The 12,316-nt window shown below is 44.8% G+C and overlaps 1 protein-coding gene across 1 annotated transcript in view; it reads left to right on the forward strand.

The window, feature by feature from the left end:
- The window catches only part of LOC119172286 (uncharacterized), a 30,049-nt gene extending 21,206 nt beyond the window's left edge, over positions 1-8,843 (forward strand). The window contains exons 9-15 of the mRNA XM_037423336.2: positions 2,278-2,382; positions 3,428-3,508; positions 4,881-5,031; positions 5,222-5,334; positions 6,336-6,518; positions 7,802-7,955; positions 8,609-8,843. Of these exons, the coding sequence (XP_037279233.2) occupies positions 2,278-2,382; positions 3,428-3,508; positions 4,881-5,031; positions 5,222-5,334; positions 6,336-6,518; positions 7,802-7,955; positions 8,609-8,745 (924 nt within the window). The 3' untranslated portion in view covers positions 8,746-8,843. The remainder of the gene's footprint in view (positions 1-2,277; positions 2,383-3,427; positions 3,509-4,880; positions 5,032-5,221; positions 5,335-6,335; positions 6,519-7,801; positions 7,956-8,608) is intronic.
- Positions 8,844-12,316: the final 3,473 nt, after the last annotated feature.

Consider the following 12,316-nt stretch of genomic DNA (forward strand, 5'->3'; position numbering starts at 1 on the left):
ACTCGTGGAACCGTGCAATTCTGCTCGGTATGCAACAAATAGCCGAAGTTAGACCAGCTTAAGGAATGCTTATATGACTTCGGTGACCCTTTGCACATTTTTTAAATTTTATGTAGCGACGATTTTTTCGCATACTTGCGTGCATTTAGCTACACTTCACGCATAATAAAAAAAGAAACAATAAACACTATACTCTGAACCTAAGTCCGTGAGAAAGGCGGGAATTGAAGTCGTATCTTATCTGTCCAGCTTTTGTTTTTTCATAAGAACAGCCGCTGCTTTTATTTTCAATAATCTACAAGAACAAAAATTTTCTCTGACCTCATTCGTTGCCGCACTTGAAACACCTTTTTGTATGCTGGGGTAACCTGCTAATTTGAAATAATTAGGTCATATAACTTAATCAGAACGTTCAGTAAGCTAGAAAGGAACTTATTGAAGTTCTGCCCTGCGTCGGGGCGTGGACTCGCGTATTTTTTGTCAAAAGTGGAGACATGAGGTTGAAGACGCATACCTGCGGAAACAAGTGTACACGCGCCATGAATTCTGATCAATTTTTGCTCGTTTGAAACTTCTCTCCAGCTCGCCACGGTCTCTCACGTCCATGTGTTAGATATCGATTTGTATGGTCCGTCATCCGCGTGCTTTAGTGGCTGGGCTTTTATTTACCTCTCAGACTAGAACACTTTCAATACCCAAGTCACCCGAAAGACAATATCACCGTAACGTATGACGCAGATTCTTTCTTTATTTTTTCGAAAGAAAAGCAAGCCAATCCCTCGACTTCTACTGTTTCTTTGACTCAGAATAAAAGAAAAAGAAAACCAATTCGTGTATAAAGAATGTTGTGGTTCTAAGGCAAATTCAATACTCTGAGCAGAAATGACGTAGCATAAAGAGCACTCGTGGAAGAAGCAAAGTACAGCCACTAAATGTAGGCACTTCTTTTATTTATTTATTTATTCATTCATGTATTTATTTATTTATTTGTTTATTTATTCTGAGCAAAACAATATCAAAAACGCCCAGGCAGAAAAGCGCGACGACCAACTAAACAAATTCACAACAAATTTAACAAGAAAAAGAACAAGAACAATGAAAGTCGTGGTGCAGTCATTGCGAAAGCGCTCACAACCGGTTCGATGCAACGTCACCTTGCACAGTTCACGGCGCATCGGCAACCGCTGTCCCTCACAAATCCTCTCGCTCGTGCGGGAAACTTTGATGCGGATGCCGAAGTCCGGCAACTCTCTCAGCCGCGCTCGCTGTTCACCCATGGTTGACTGTGCTCAAGCGCCTTAAACGCTACACCAAAGAAAGTCGACTCAACGTTCTCCGCAGGACCACAACCAACATCTATGTATCAACATCGCGGCTCATGCATTTTTGTGTTATGCTTTCATTTGTACAGCTTTCTCCTAGGAAAAGCGTTTTGGAATGAATCAACCGGTGTCTTTTGTTCTCTCTTTCCGAAGCGTATTTTTTTTTCTTTTTTTTGTTTGCACTTGAATAAAAATAATTTATTCTTCGCTACGTGTTTCTTGCGGTGGTGTAATTCCAGAACAGAGGGGACACAAATCAGATCGTGGCGACCATGGCGTTTTTAAAGAAGGTCTGAATTTTTATTTACATAAGACTAAAAAGATCTCTTGAAGTAAAATTATAACAAAAACGAACATGATGTCCGAGTTTGAGTAAGTGCATTGTTCCATTCAGCCTTCCTTGAACCGATCGAGTGGCTTTTAAGACTTGCATAGTCTCGCATAGCTGAGGGGTATTGAACACGTGTACGTGCTCGAAAATAATCAGGCTTCAAGTAGTTTAATGCGTTACACTTAACTGTCAAGTAACTGAAATATATGATGGTCTAAAGCTAAACGTCAAGGCGGGACACTTGCGAAGGGTGTGCCCCCTCAGACTGAACACAAGGGGGGGGGGGGGAATCTGAAATCGAAGCAGACAATGAAGAAAACGAAGGCTTTGAAGAAGAGCACAAACAGAGCGCGTTTCAGTTCATGATGAGGGTAATTTTGTATCCACAACACACCGAAAACTTCGACCATAACTGCTCCGCTGTAAAAATGCGTTTCATGAATGACACTTGATATAAGCTGTTTCAGGAATGGTAGCTACACTAAGATGCTTTCTTCAGAAAGCTAGAATCATTATTGCGGGAAACGTGGATGGGAACCATCTCATGTTTGATGAGTAGTGGAATATCATCGTTCAAACGACATACATCTGGCGTCTAACTTATTTCTCTTGTCTTTTGAGCAGTACAACATCAGAGGCATAGAGGTTGAGACATGGACGGCTTTGATAAATGAGTCGCTGGAGGAAATGAACGATACCACGAGGAGGCACGAGATTTCGCTGATGACGGTAAGCAGGACGTCTACGTCCGTAGAAGATGGCGCACGTAACGATGTAGGCGAAATTTCTTGTCCTCATGTAATTGTTGGTTGCGGTAACTTTGGGATCATCGCCTGTTAATAGATCAATAGGCATATCATGCGAACTGTTTTTGTCTTAAGTAGTAGCCAAGGGATATATGCCTAGAAGGCACTAAAGGACGGGCACCGAGAGACACTTTTGTCCTTAACTGCCAGGATAATTATTGAAAGCTTATTTAAAGAGTTCATTAAAAGAGCAGATGGTTTTATTTCGAGAACCATATACGGAGCCTTCATCTGCGCGCCGCCTCCGTAGGCGGCACGCACGTGAAGGCTCCCTAAAGAATTCGGAATCACTGCGGCACCTGGCGGAGGAGATCTCAACCACGCGCTTCCTTCTGAGTGGCCTCTGAGATTCGCTCAGCCATGGCGACGAAACGAAGCGAAATTAAATCAAGGATTACACATGGGGCACATGAACGACGACGCCCGAGAGCCGCTACAAAATACCTTAGTCAAACATTTGGATCGCCTTCTGATTTTTTTCTGGCTTTTTAATAAAGAAGAATTAGCACCAATTACTTGATTTAAGCTAGAAGACTCAGTCAAGAGAATAATTCGTTAATGTTTTACAATGTCTTTTTTTCATGTCATACTTTTGTCATGGCATTAATAGTCTTCGCATTTCGAACAATTTCTACTCGTTCCGAATGATTATTTACACCAACGTTTAAAAGGAATTCGTGTCCCGTATTGTCCTTTTTGACGACACAACTTGCCTTGATCTACGGGGGACTATAATCTAGCAATAGAAGAACAAATACACAATTATAGCAGCATTTTGCATTAAAAAATGTGGCAGTTATACAGTTTTGTTTCTCATGTTAGATTCCCCCTTCCCCTTTGCCACGTTTTGAACTTGTTATACCATTCACTTATGAAGTGTCTATGGATGTTTTGTCGATTTTTATTGGTGCCACTGCCATTTTTACCGGCGAGACTGACCACATCTAAGGTGAGTCTGTTTCTTCCAGGACTCGGAGGCAGAGCGTTCAGGTGACCGTGACATTGAGTTTGTTCCTGTCCAGGAAATAATCTATACAGATACGCATCAGGTACCTTCTTTCTGTTATATGGCGTGCCTCTTTCTCCAAAACCACAAACTTCCCTCAACTGGGCTAAGGCTCCATTATATTGTGAACTAATTTCAGCATAGTGAGCATTTGCTGTAAGAGGAATAAGTGAATAATGCGACATCTACTAAGTTGAGCTGAATAAATGCCCTAGTTAATTTTACCGTTGACATAAACTAGCATATGTAAATTTTTGACCGGAGACAGGTCTTTCACAAGGACCTTTGAGAAGGCAGTTCTCGGATCGATACGTGTGACTAAATGTTGTTATGCCAGAAAGAATACTGCTAATGGAGTATTAATAGCGAACTAAGACAACGACGCAAGACAACAGTTCAGTGTGCACCAGTTTTGTATGCATAGATGTCTGTGCAGCGATCTTAAACAAATAGGCCCATCATTACCCTTCCAAGTTTCGCACTAGACCACTACGATTTGATCTAGTAATACACAATAACATTAACGTAAGGTTATCGGCTCTCAGAAAGGAAATTTTAGTTTTACATAAAAGTACATTCTTGCAAACCAAGGAGCTGTTAAAATACGCCATGATTGCGACAGCTTAAAAATGCGTACCACTGTTGCTTCAAGTTAATACTACACGTACTACCGTTCATTCTTAAATGGAACAGCTAAATAATAAAGTTATAGGAAACTTTGATCTTTAGGAGAAAATATTGTGGCCCGTAAGGTGTTCAAGGCAGAAATACGCGTCTCGTGTATACAGTCGTGCATGCGAGCTAACACTATTATTGACTGTAAACCCTGGTGAAGTACTAACTATAGATGGCTTGCTTTGCATGCTACGAAACCGCTTTCTCAAACCTCCTACTCAAAGAGAAGTTGCGTAAGTAGGTAGTGGGGCTGAAAGATAGCACAGCAGCAGTGGCTTGAACGGAACGACGAACTGATAACAGCGGTAACCTGGTGAAGCGCGGTCACCACCAGAAAGTTAGTGTGATACACAGTAGTGACGTCATCGCGGCCGTCATGTTTAGGCACTAACACGGAGATTAGCAACCTCCATGACGTCGCTTCTGGTGTGTTCTGAGCAGTTCACTGTATCTTTACACCGTTTTCATGACATAATGTCCGCGCTTATATAGCCAAAGGCGTTACTCTGTTTATGGATGTGGAATAAGATTTAAAGTCTTCAATGAAGAGACGCAATATAATAACTAAAAGAGGAATATATAAATATTTATGAAATGCGGAAGTGAACCTGATGACGAAATGAAATGCCAGGTACGTATAGGCTTTTCTGATTATAATTTTAAATTATGGATGCTTAAGTGTACAAACCACGTTTTGATTATGAGTCACACAGTGATATCGAATTTCCCCTTCGTCGAAGGCCACGAAGGATGGAACACTGGAATTCAGGCAGCACGTGGTGACGAAAAACTACTTCAAGTTCACCTCAGAACAGCCGCGGCTATCGGTGTTCCAAGCGCCAGGTTGTGTCTCCCGTCACGAAGCAAGGACGTTCAAGGTTTCGTTCAACGGTAATGCATGGGTTTTCTACTGAAGGATACGAGAAATGTTGAAATTGAACCGTATTAAATACTCTTGAAGCCGTTGACTTAGATGGGTTGACCCTTACGCAATATTTGAAAGCCTTATCTGTATTCATCAACTAAAAAAAAAGGTGACAAACTTGAGCTCGCTACATTGAGAATACCTTTAATTTCGCAGGAGACGACTACAAGATCATTCGACAAAACAAGCAAGTGTTTGTGGATGCACTCAGAGGATCGCTGAAAGACTACGGAGACGTAGATACCGTTATGCGGATCGAGGTTATCGGAGTGAGTACGACCCCGTGTATGGGGTTATAATCGGTATCCTTGCGAGTGTTCGTACACACAAAGGGTCTCGTTTTAAGAGCTCTATAGGTAAATGTAAAAATCCGCAATGTTATTCCATCGGTAGGGTAAAAGTAAAGACGAAAACGTAGAGCCACGCTCAGTATGACTTGAAGCACGGCAGCGCGTGCCCCTATACGAGCTGCGAATTTGCCCATGGCTTCCGCTAGCCTTATTTCCACCAGTAAACACTGTTCTTTACCATTTCGTGTATGAATATATTATTTACTTGTGGACACTAGAATAACTTGAAGACATGCGCAATGTTCCAGCTCTTAATTGAGACCATGTTTACGCATGCACTCACGCGTTATTAGTCATGCTGAGTGCTATTGTAGTGGCTGATGACGCTTACTGAATTGCAAATAAACATTTAGCAAAGACGGCTGATTCATGTGGCAGTAATGTACCAAGGAATCAAGACGAAACTTGCGACTTCTGAACATTGGTTTGAATCATGGGGGGGTATCAAGGGGGATGGGTCAGGACTTTCTTGTGTTCAGGCTGGAGCGCAGGGGAACACACTTGCAAGTGTCCCTCCTTAAGATTTAGCTTTAGAACGTCTTATATTTGATTTATGTATATGGCATTCAACATTAAGAGGCGGATTATGCTTTGATATGTACCTGTGTAAAATACCCCTCAGCTGCGTCAGACTGCAATTAGCGAAACCCGCTTGACGGCTTTAAGTAACACTGAATAGAACAATACGATTATTCTAACTCAGACCTCATGCTTGTTTTTAATGTTTATTTGAAAGCAAGATTAAACTCTTATGAACATAAAATATGACCTATATTAAAAAAAAACTAAATGGCTGTCATGGTCTTCTTTCTGTTACCCTTGGTGATTTTTCTGGACTTACGACATTGCATCCTAAATTCGAGCATCAAAGCGTTTCTATCTAGAGAGTGTGGTAATGAGAGCGTCATCGTCATCAACAGGTGGCGTTTTATAAAAGAAGCAACGAAATAATGGCTTTCTTCAAGATATTGGAACCCCTGTCTGAACTTCAATCAAAGCATGCCGTCACGGTCGACGAATCATTGCAAAAAATTTTGGAGCGAGTCCAAAATGGAACGTTGGTTTTCACGCTCGTGCTTTCAGATGAAAACGACAATACGCAGGTAAGCGCAAATATTGGTATTGCAAAAAAAAAACATATTTTATCGCTATTTCTGTTCTGGATCTGACATAATGCTGTCGTGCTCTTTCTTACACCTCGTGCTGCCTTCGAGCATCGTAAATGTTCATTGATGTTGAATACTCTTCATTGGCTGTTCGACAGACTTCATGGAAACCATAGTTCAAAGTGTGGTCAGAGTTTCTGATTATTCTGAAACTCAGATTCCATATGTAAACAATAAAATAATGAAGGGTGACTTCTATCCATGCGCACCCGTCGCCTTTCTTCAAATTTTATTGAAGTGACGTGCGAAAAACGACGAAGGCACTGCTGAAGTAACTGCGTGCAAAGCGTCCTGTTAAACGTACGTGGGTGAGGGAGGGGTTACAGGTTTTGAAGGAGCGCCGAAACAGAAATTCGCACCTTGGTTTTTGTTGTTGTTGTTGTAGGTAGGTAATTACCCGCTTATCACAGCCAAAAACCTGATTTGTGCGTGTGCGTGATGGTTATTGGTTTAGAGACGTCATTAGAGCGCCCAATCTCTGTTTCGGTATCAAAGAACGCCGAGCTAGCCAGGAGCAGTTCCGCAGGAACGATGAACACAGCTGTCCACGTGACCACGCAAAACTTTGACGTGGGGGCCGCGCACGGCGACCCCGTCTCCGCACAGCCAGCACACGCGAAGTCACAGGCGTGGAAGAGGAAACGAAAAGTATGTAGCGCACGTGCAAGACGCGTGCCGGCAACCAGCTCATGACCCAAGTTTGTTCACATTGCCCCTGCCTTTATGTCGGTGATGCGAGGAGCTCCGCATATGTTCTAGGGTTGCTTTTTGCTCTTTATATCTCGTGTATGTCTCCAAATAAATCTATCTCACTTATTATTTCGCCTTCCAAGTCTTGTGTCAGTGCTACTTCAAAATACAAAATGAAGAGGAAAGTGGAGCCTGTAACTGTCTGCAGCATAGTGCGACACCTGAGCAGTGGTTCGCGTGGGAAGGTATAAGAAGGGAATACAAGAGATATGAAGAATTAACGATTGGAGGTTGTTAGAGAAGTCGACTGACGGGGCCCCGATCGACGAGCGGTAGTCGAAGAGAGGGCATCGCGGAGGGAACACCATCAGCCACGAAATCCGCCTAGCGTCTTACAACGATTATGACACTCCCGTGCCCCAAAGCTACTTCTCAGAGCTTCACCATTTCAGTTTCTTTCTTTTCGCATGAAACATGCATACTTATATCTTCTTCCTTCTTATGACAACAAAGCTGCTACTACTTTCTAGCTGCGTACCTACCAGGCCATAAAGGGATCTTTCGCCGAGGCGCAGTGGCCGAAGAGGAAACGGACGCTCTATTACCAACCCCAGAAAGCAATGGACAGCATTGTTCGGGGAAAGGAAAACCAACCAGCTGGCCATGACGCCGGCTACAGCGCTGGTACGTTTCCCATTGACAGCTGCTTACTAACTCAACGATAGACATCACTATTCGGGGTATTTTAGGGCCACGAAGTGGGAATGGGGGCTTTTTTCCGACTGCGCCAGTCCATTTTTATGGACTTCGTAGATCTATCTATAATAGGCAGTAGGGACACTTGGTAGTTGACAACCTTCACCCATGCTCTATCCGTCAATGTAATCGAACAAAGCCTTCGACTGCTAAATCACTTATGCTGATTCTGATTAAATGGCAAAAAGTTCCTTAAAGCAAAAAAAAAAAAAATCCACCGACAAGTTGCAGCACGAAGAACGTTGGTTGGTAACCGTCGACGAGAACGGCGTTCACCCCGAGTTTGAACTGCGGAATAGGACAAATTTTGTGTGAGCCCTATTTTCAGACATCTGCAAGGATTTTCCTGTTGCTGCTTTATACGAATATCTGCTTCAATTTTTTTCCATGTTTCGTCAACATCTTAAACTGTAGCAATGAAAACTGTTAATCCCTAATTGCTGATGAGGAATATGCGGGGGGACGAGATGTGATTAGATGGACGAGATAGGATGGAATAGGGAGCTGGATCTCTGGTAGCTGAAGGCGTGAACGTTTCTTATTTCCTTCTTTTTCTGTTCTCTCTTTCTGTGCAAACGCAGGGGCATTTGCGGCAATTGCGGTTACGTTCACCCTGGCCGGTATCGCTTGCGGAGCCCTCGCCATGTGGGTTTACTTGAACAGGAGGAAGCGCGATGGTCTCATTCAAAACGAAGAACGTCCAATCGAGCTGCAGTGACCTTCAAGGAGACACATGCCACTAAGAAATCTCAGCAACCTTGGGAAGTGTTATCATGAACTCATGACATGAAAAAAAAACATAAACACTTACCTTCATTTCGCTTCGTATCATTGCACCGTTCGCTTCGCTAACGCACGTTGCGGCACCGAAGTTTACACCAGAGCTCAGCCGCTCTACTAGCTGAATGCATTAGTCGTAACGCTGCTGCGTCCAATGTCGTGGGTTCGATACCTGTCGTGTACTTCATATTGATAAATACGACGTGATAAAAATGGTTGTGTACTTTCGTTCAAGTGTACGTAAGGGTCCAGATGGTCAGCAGCGATTGGAGGATGAGTGGAATGAGCAAATGCGGCCCACATTTCTCAGATTCATAGGAACTGCCAATGTGACGTAACTAAATGAAATATACATAGCTGAGAAGGATAAATTGAGATGGAAGCATAGTTAATAGATTATTTAGGGTTTCAATTAGTCGTGAGGCATAATGTCTGTAAAACCTACTACTTCTAAAGCTATTACCACAAGAAAACTGATTTTGCGGTGAACTTACTTCCAGTGCGAGCTTCAGAAATAACTTGGTTTGTTCGAGCCTTACAGAATATGGCATATACTCAGTGTAGGAGATTTCATGGCGAATATATCGTAGTTTCAAATTTAGTAGAGAATTTCAACAATATTGAAGGGTAAGAAATTAAATGTGCAGTCAAAATTAACCTGAGGCACCAAAGTTTCGTATAATTTCTTAAGTAAAACTTAGTGCTATCTTTTAAAATGAAGTAACATTTGATGCCATTCTTTTTCGTCTACTTTCACGTATGCTGGTAGAAGGTGAGTGACTCAATTTTCTTCCTCATTAATGGCTCAAACCCACGCCGGTTTTTCTACGAGTATTTTAAATGAGTGAGCAGTCACAATTAATTTGTTTGTCGTAAAGCATATTTGGCAGCGAAAAATGAAATGTGCGCTGTTTTTATCGTGTTAAGGGGCCAAAATGATGATGATGATGATGGAAATGATGATGATAATTATGATGATGATGATGATGATGGTGGTGGTGGTGGTGGTGGTGGTGGTGGTGGTTGCGACGGTGACTTTAAAGTAGTGATTAACTCCGACTGTAAAAAATTTTGGTGCTTTCACAAGTCACATTGCACGATCTGCTTGTTTTTTCTTATGTCAACGTCATTATTTATGTCGAAATTCTTGAACAAAAGTTCAATACCACGGTGTTCCTTTTTTGTTTCTTTGTTTTCCTTAGAAGGAACATTCAATATTTCTCCTCAGGGGGTTCCGCAGCGGGGGTTAGTTGGGTCTCTTTTTAACTAAGGGCACATGGTTTGCACAGGGAACTTGAGACAGGCGAATATAAGCGTAAACATTTTCCTAATCATTGGGCCGCTTCAGGCCGCTGCATTGAGCTGCTGCTAAGGAAAGCCTCGAAATAAAATTCTACTGCCGCAAATTTCGTGGCCGATCCCCCGTGGTGTGTTCTGCCATTATTTATCTAGGTGGCAATGGTTGTGCCATTATTCTGGGAATCATCATCAGGAGCAGTGTCATGAGCCTGTCGCCTCGCGCTCGGCTCGCGTTCGGCGGGCAGCCAGACGAGGCGGCGGCGGCGGCGAGGACATGACGACCTAAGGCCGCGCCGCGGGGGCGCAACACGAAACCCCCAAAAAATTCCGCGAGGGCATCACGGGCTTCGACGCTTCTGGCGGCTGCCAAGATGCCAAGCCCGGCAATCATGGACTGTTTCAATCTGCTGAGAAGCATGTGGGACGCCGATTTCGCCGCGGGCCTTAGCACGGGGCTCCTGCAGTGCTTCTACCTGCTTCAGGTGTTCCACGGCATGGGCCTGCCACCACGCAGGACCTTCGCGGCCGCCCTGCTCTGCTACCTCATCCGAGTGTGCGCCGTGCCATCGCTGATGCGTCTCAACTGCTGGGCAGCTTGAGCGCGACCACGAGCTTGGCAGGAGGTGGCCCCTTCGGCACCGAGAAGCGAGTCATTGCCTGCGTTGACGTCTGGATAGATGCACGCTGAGGGCTCGACCAGGTCAGTATGAATTCGACCTGTGTACTCAAGGAGCCCGCCGACGAAGCTAGTGCGACCAGCTGCGGCGACAACACGCGACGTCCGCTGTTCAACTCGGTTAAGAAGCTTCGCGAGTTTTGGACCCGCTGGCAGAACAGGGAGAACAAGGTGCTCACGGGAAACCTCAACGACCCCGGCTCACTGTCCGATGATCCCGGCTCGTTCCCTGGGGCCGTTTCGCACCGCCAAGGACCGGCACGGGCGAGGGTACCCTGGAGAAGCGAGGGAGGAGGCAGCCGCTCGACCTTGGAGAGGAGACCGCTGCCTCGTTGCCGACGTCTTCGCGACCTCGTCCGAAAAGTCAGTTCTCGCTTCTCTGGGTCTACTAACGACGCCTTCGAAGACGACGATGGTGCCGTCGTGGCCTCCGCAGCAACGGCAGCAGCGGCATCAACCGGATTCCGGGATCCCGATTTCACCAGTATCGAAGAGTACTCGATGAGGGACCCTTTTCTCCGCGACGAGGGGCCCTCGGAGTTCTCCTGCCACGCGTTCAGTTCTGTGTTTAGTCATCACTCCGTGACCGAGTCCACAATCGAGGCGTACGCCGACGTCTCGTTGGAGATGGCGCATCGCCTCCGGAGTCGCCGCGCACCGCGCTCGCAGCATTGCAACAACGTCTTGCCCAGCAACCTGTTCCGCAGGTCTTCGCTGGAGACACGTCGTTCTTCTTACAGAAGGCTCAGGTCCATCTCAGCGGAGGATGACGAAGCGCCTTGACTACGAATGCACTGCAGGTGCTTTAAATTTGAAGCCCGGGGCACTCCGTTCGGAATGTAGACAGCAGCGATTAGTGGTAATCAAATTTTAAATAAAGTAAGCAATGCTATAACTTCGGTGCTTCTTACCTTAAACAGGCTTTCGAAATTGATGACGCGCAACACGCCCTCTCGTTGGTTAGAGGGACTGCACCCGTGACGTCTGTTTCGCCAAGAATCGCAGGTTTCTGCGCTAAGGTAGAGGTCGACGTTTCTTTTGTCCTCAACTAAAGCTGACACTCATTCTCGACGAGGACTCCTGTAAGTGCATCTTGCTGCACCGTAGTATACGCGTTCAACGCCTGCCGCGGTGGTCTAGCGGCTAAGGCACTCATCCGCTGACCCGTAGGTTGCGGGAACGAATCACGGCCATGGCGGCCGCATTTTCAATGGAGCCACCCGCGGGAGAGCACCCGTGGGAGTGCAATGAATATTATTGTGATGTTCTTTGTCCTTACACGACCAGGCATATACACACAAGCGGGTATATGCCTAGAAAAAAAAAACATGTGTATATCACAGAACGAATATTCTGTAGATTTTTCTTTTATTTGTAAAGATCACATAACATCATGCGCTCATGCTCGTATCGTTATTTGAAAATACTTTATTAAGCAAATTTTCACATATGTTACTAGGCCTACTAACATAACCGTCTACAAAAACCGAAAATCAATTCTGTGCCGATGCGTTCCGGCTTCAAGTACGGCAGC

This window comes from Rhipicephalus microplus, unplaced genomic scaffold, assembly GCF_043290135.1.
Source record: "Rhipicephalus microplus isolate Deutch F79 unplaced genomic scaffold, USDA_Rmic scaffold_32, whole genome shotgun sequence".
NCBI lineage: Eukaryota > Metazoa > Arthropoda > Arachnida > Ixodida > Ixodidae > Rhipicephalus > Rhipicephalus microplus.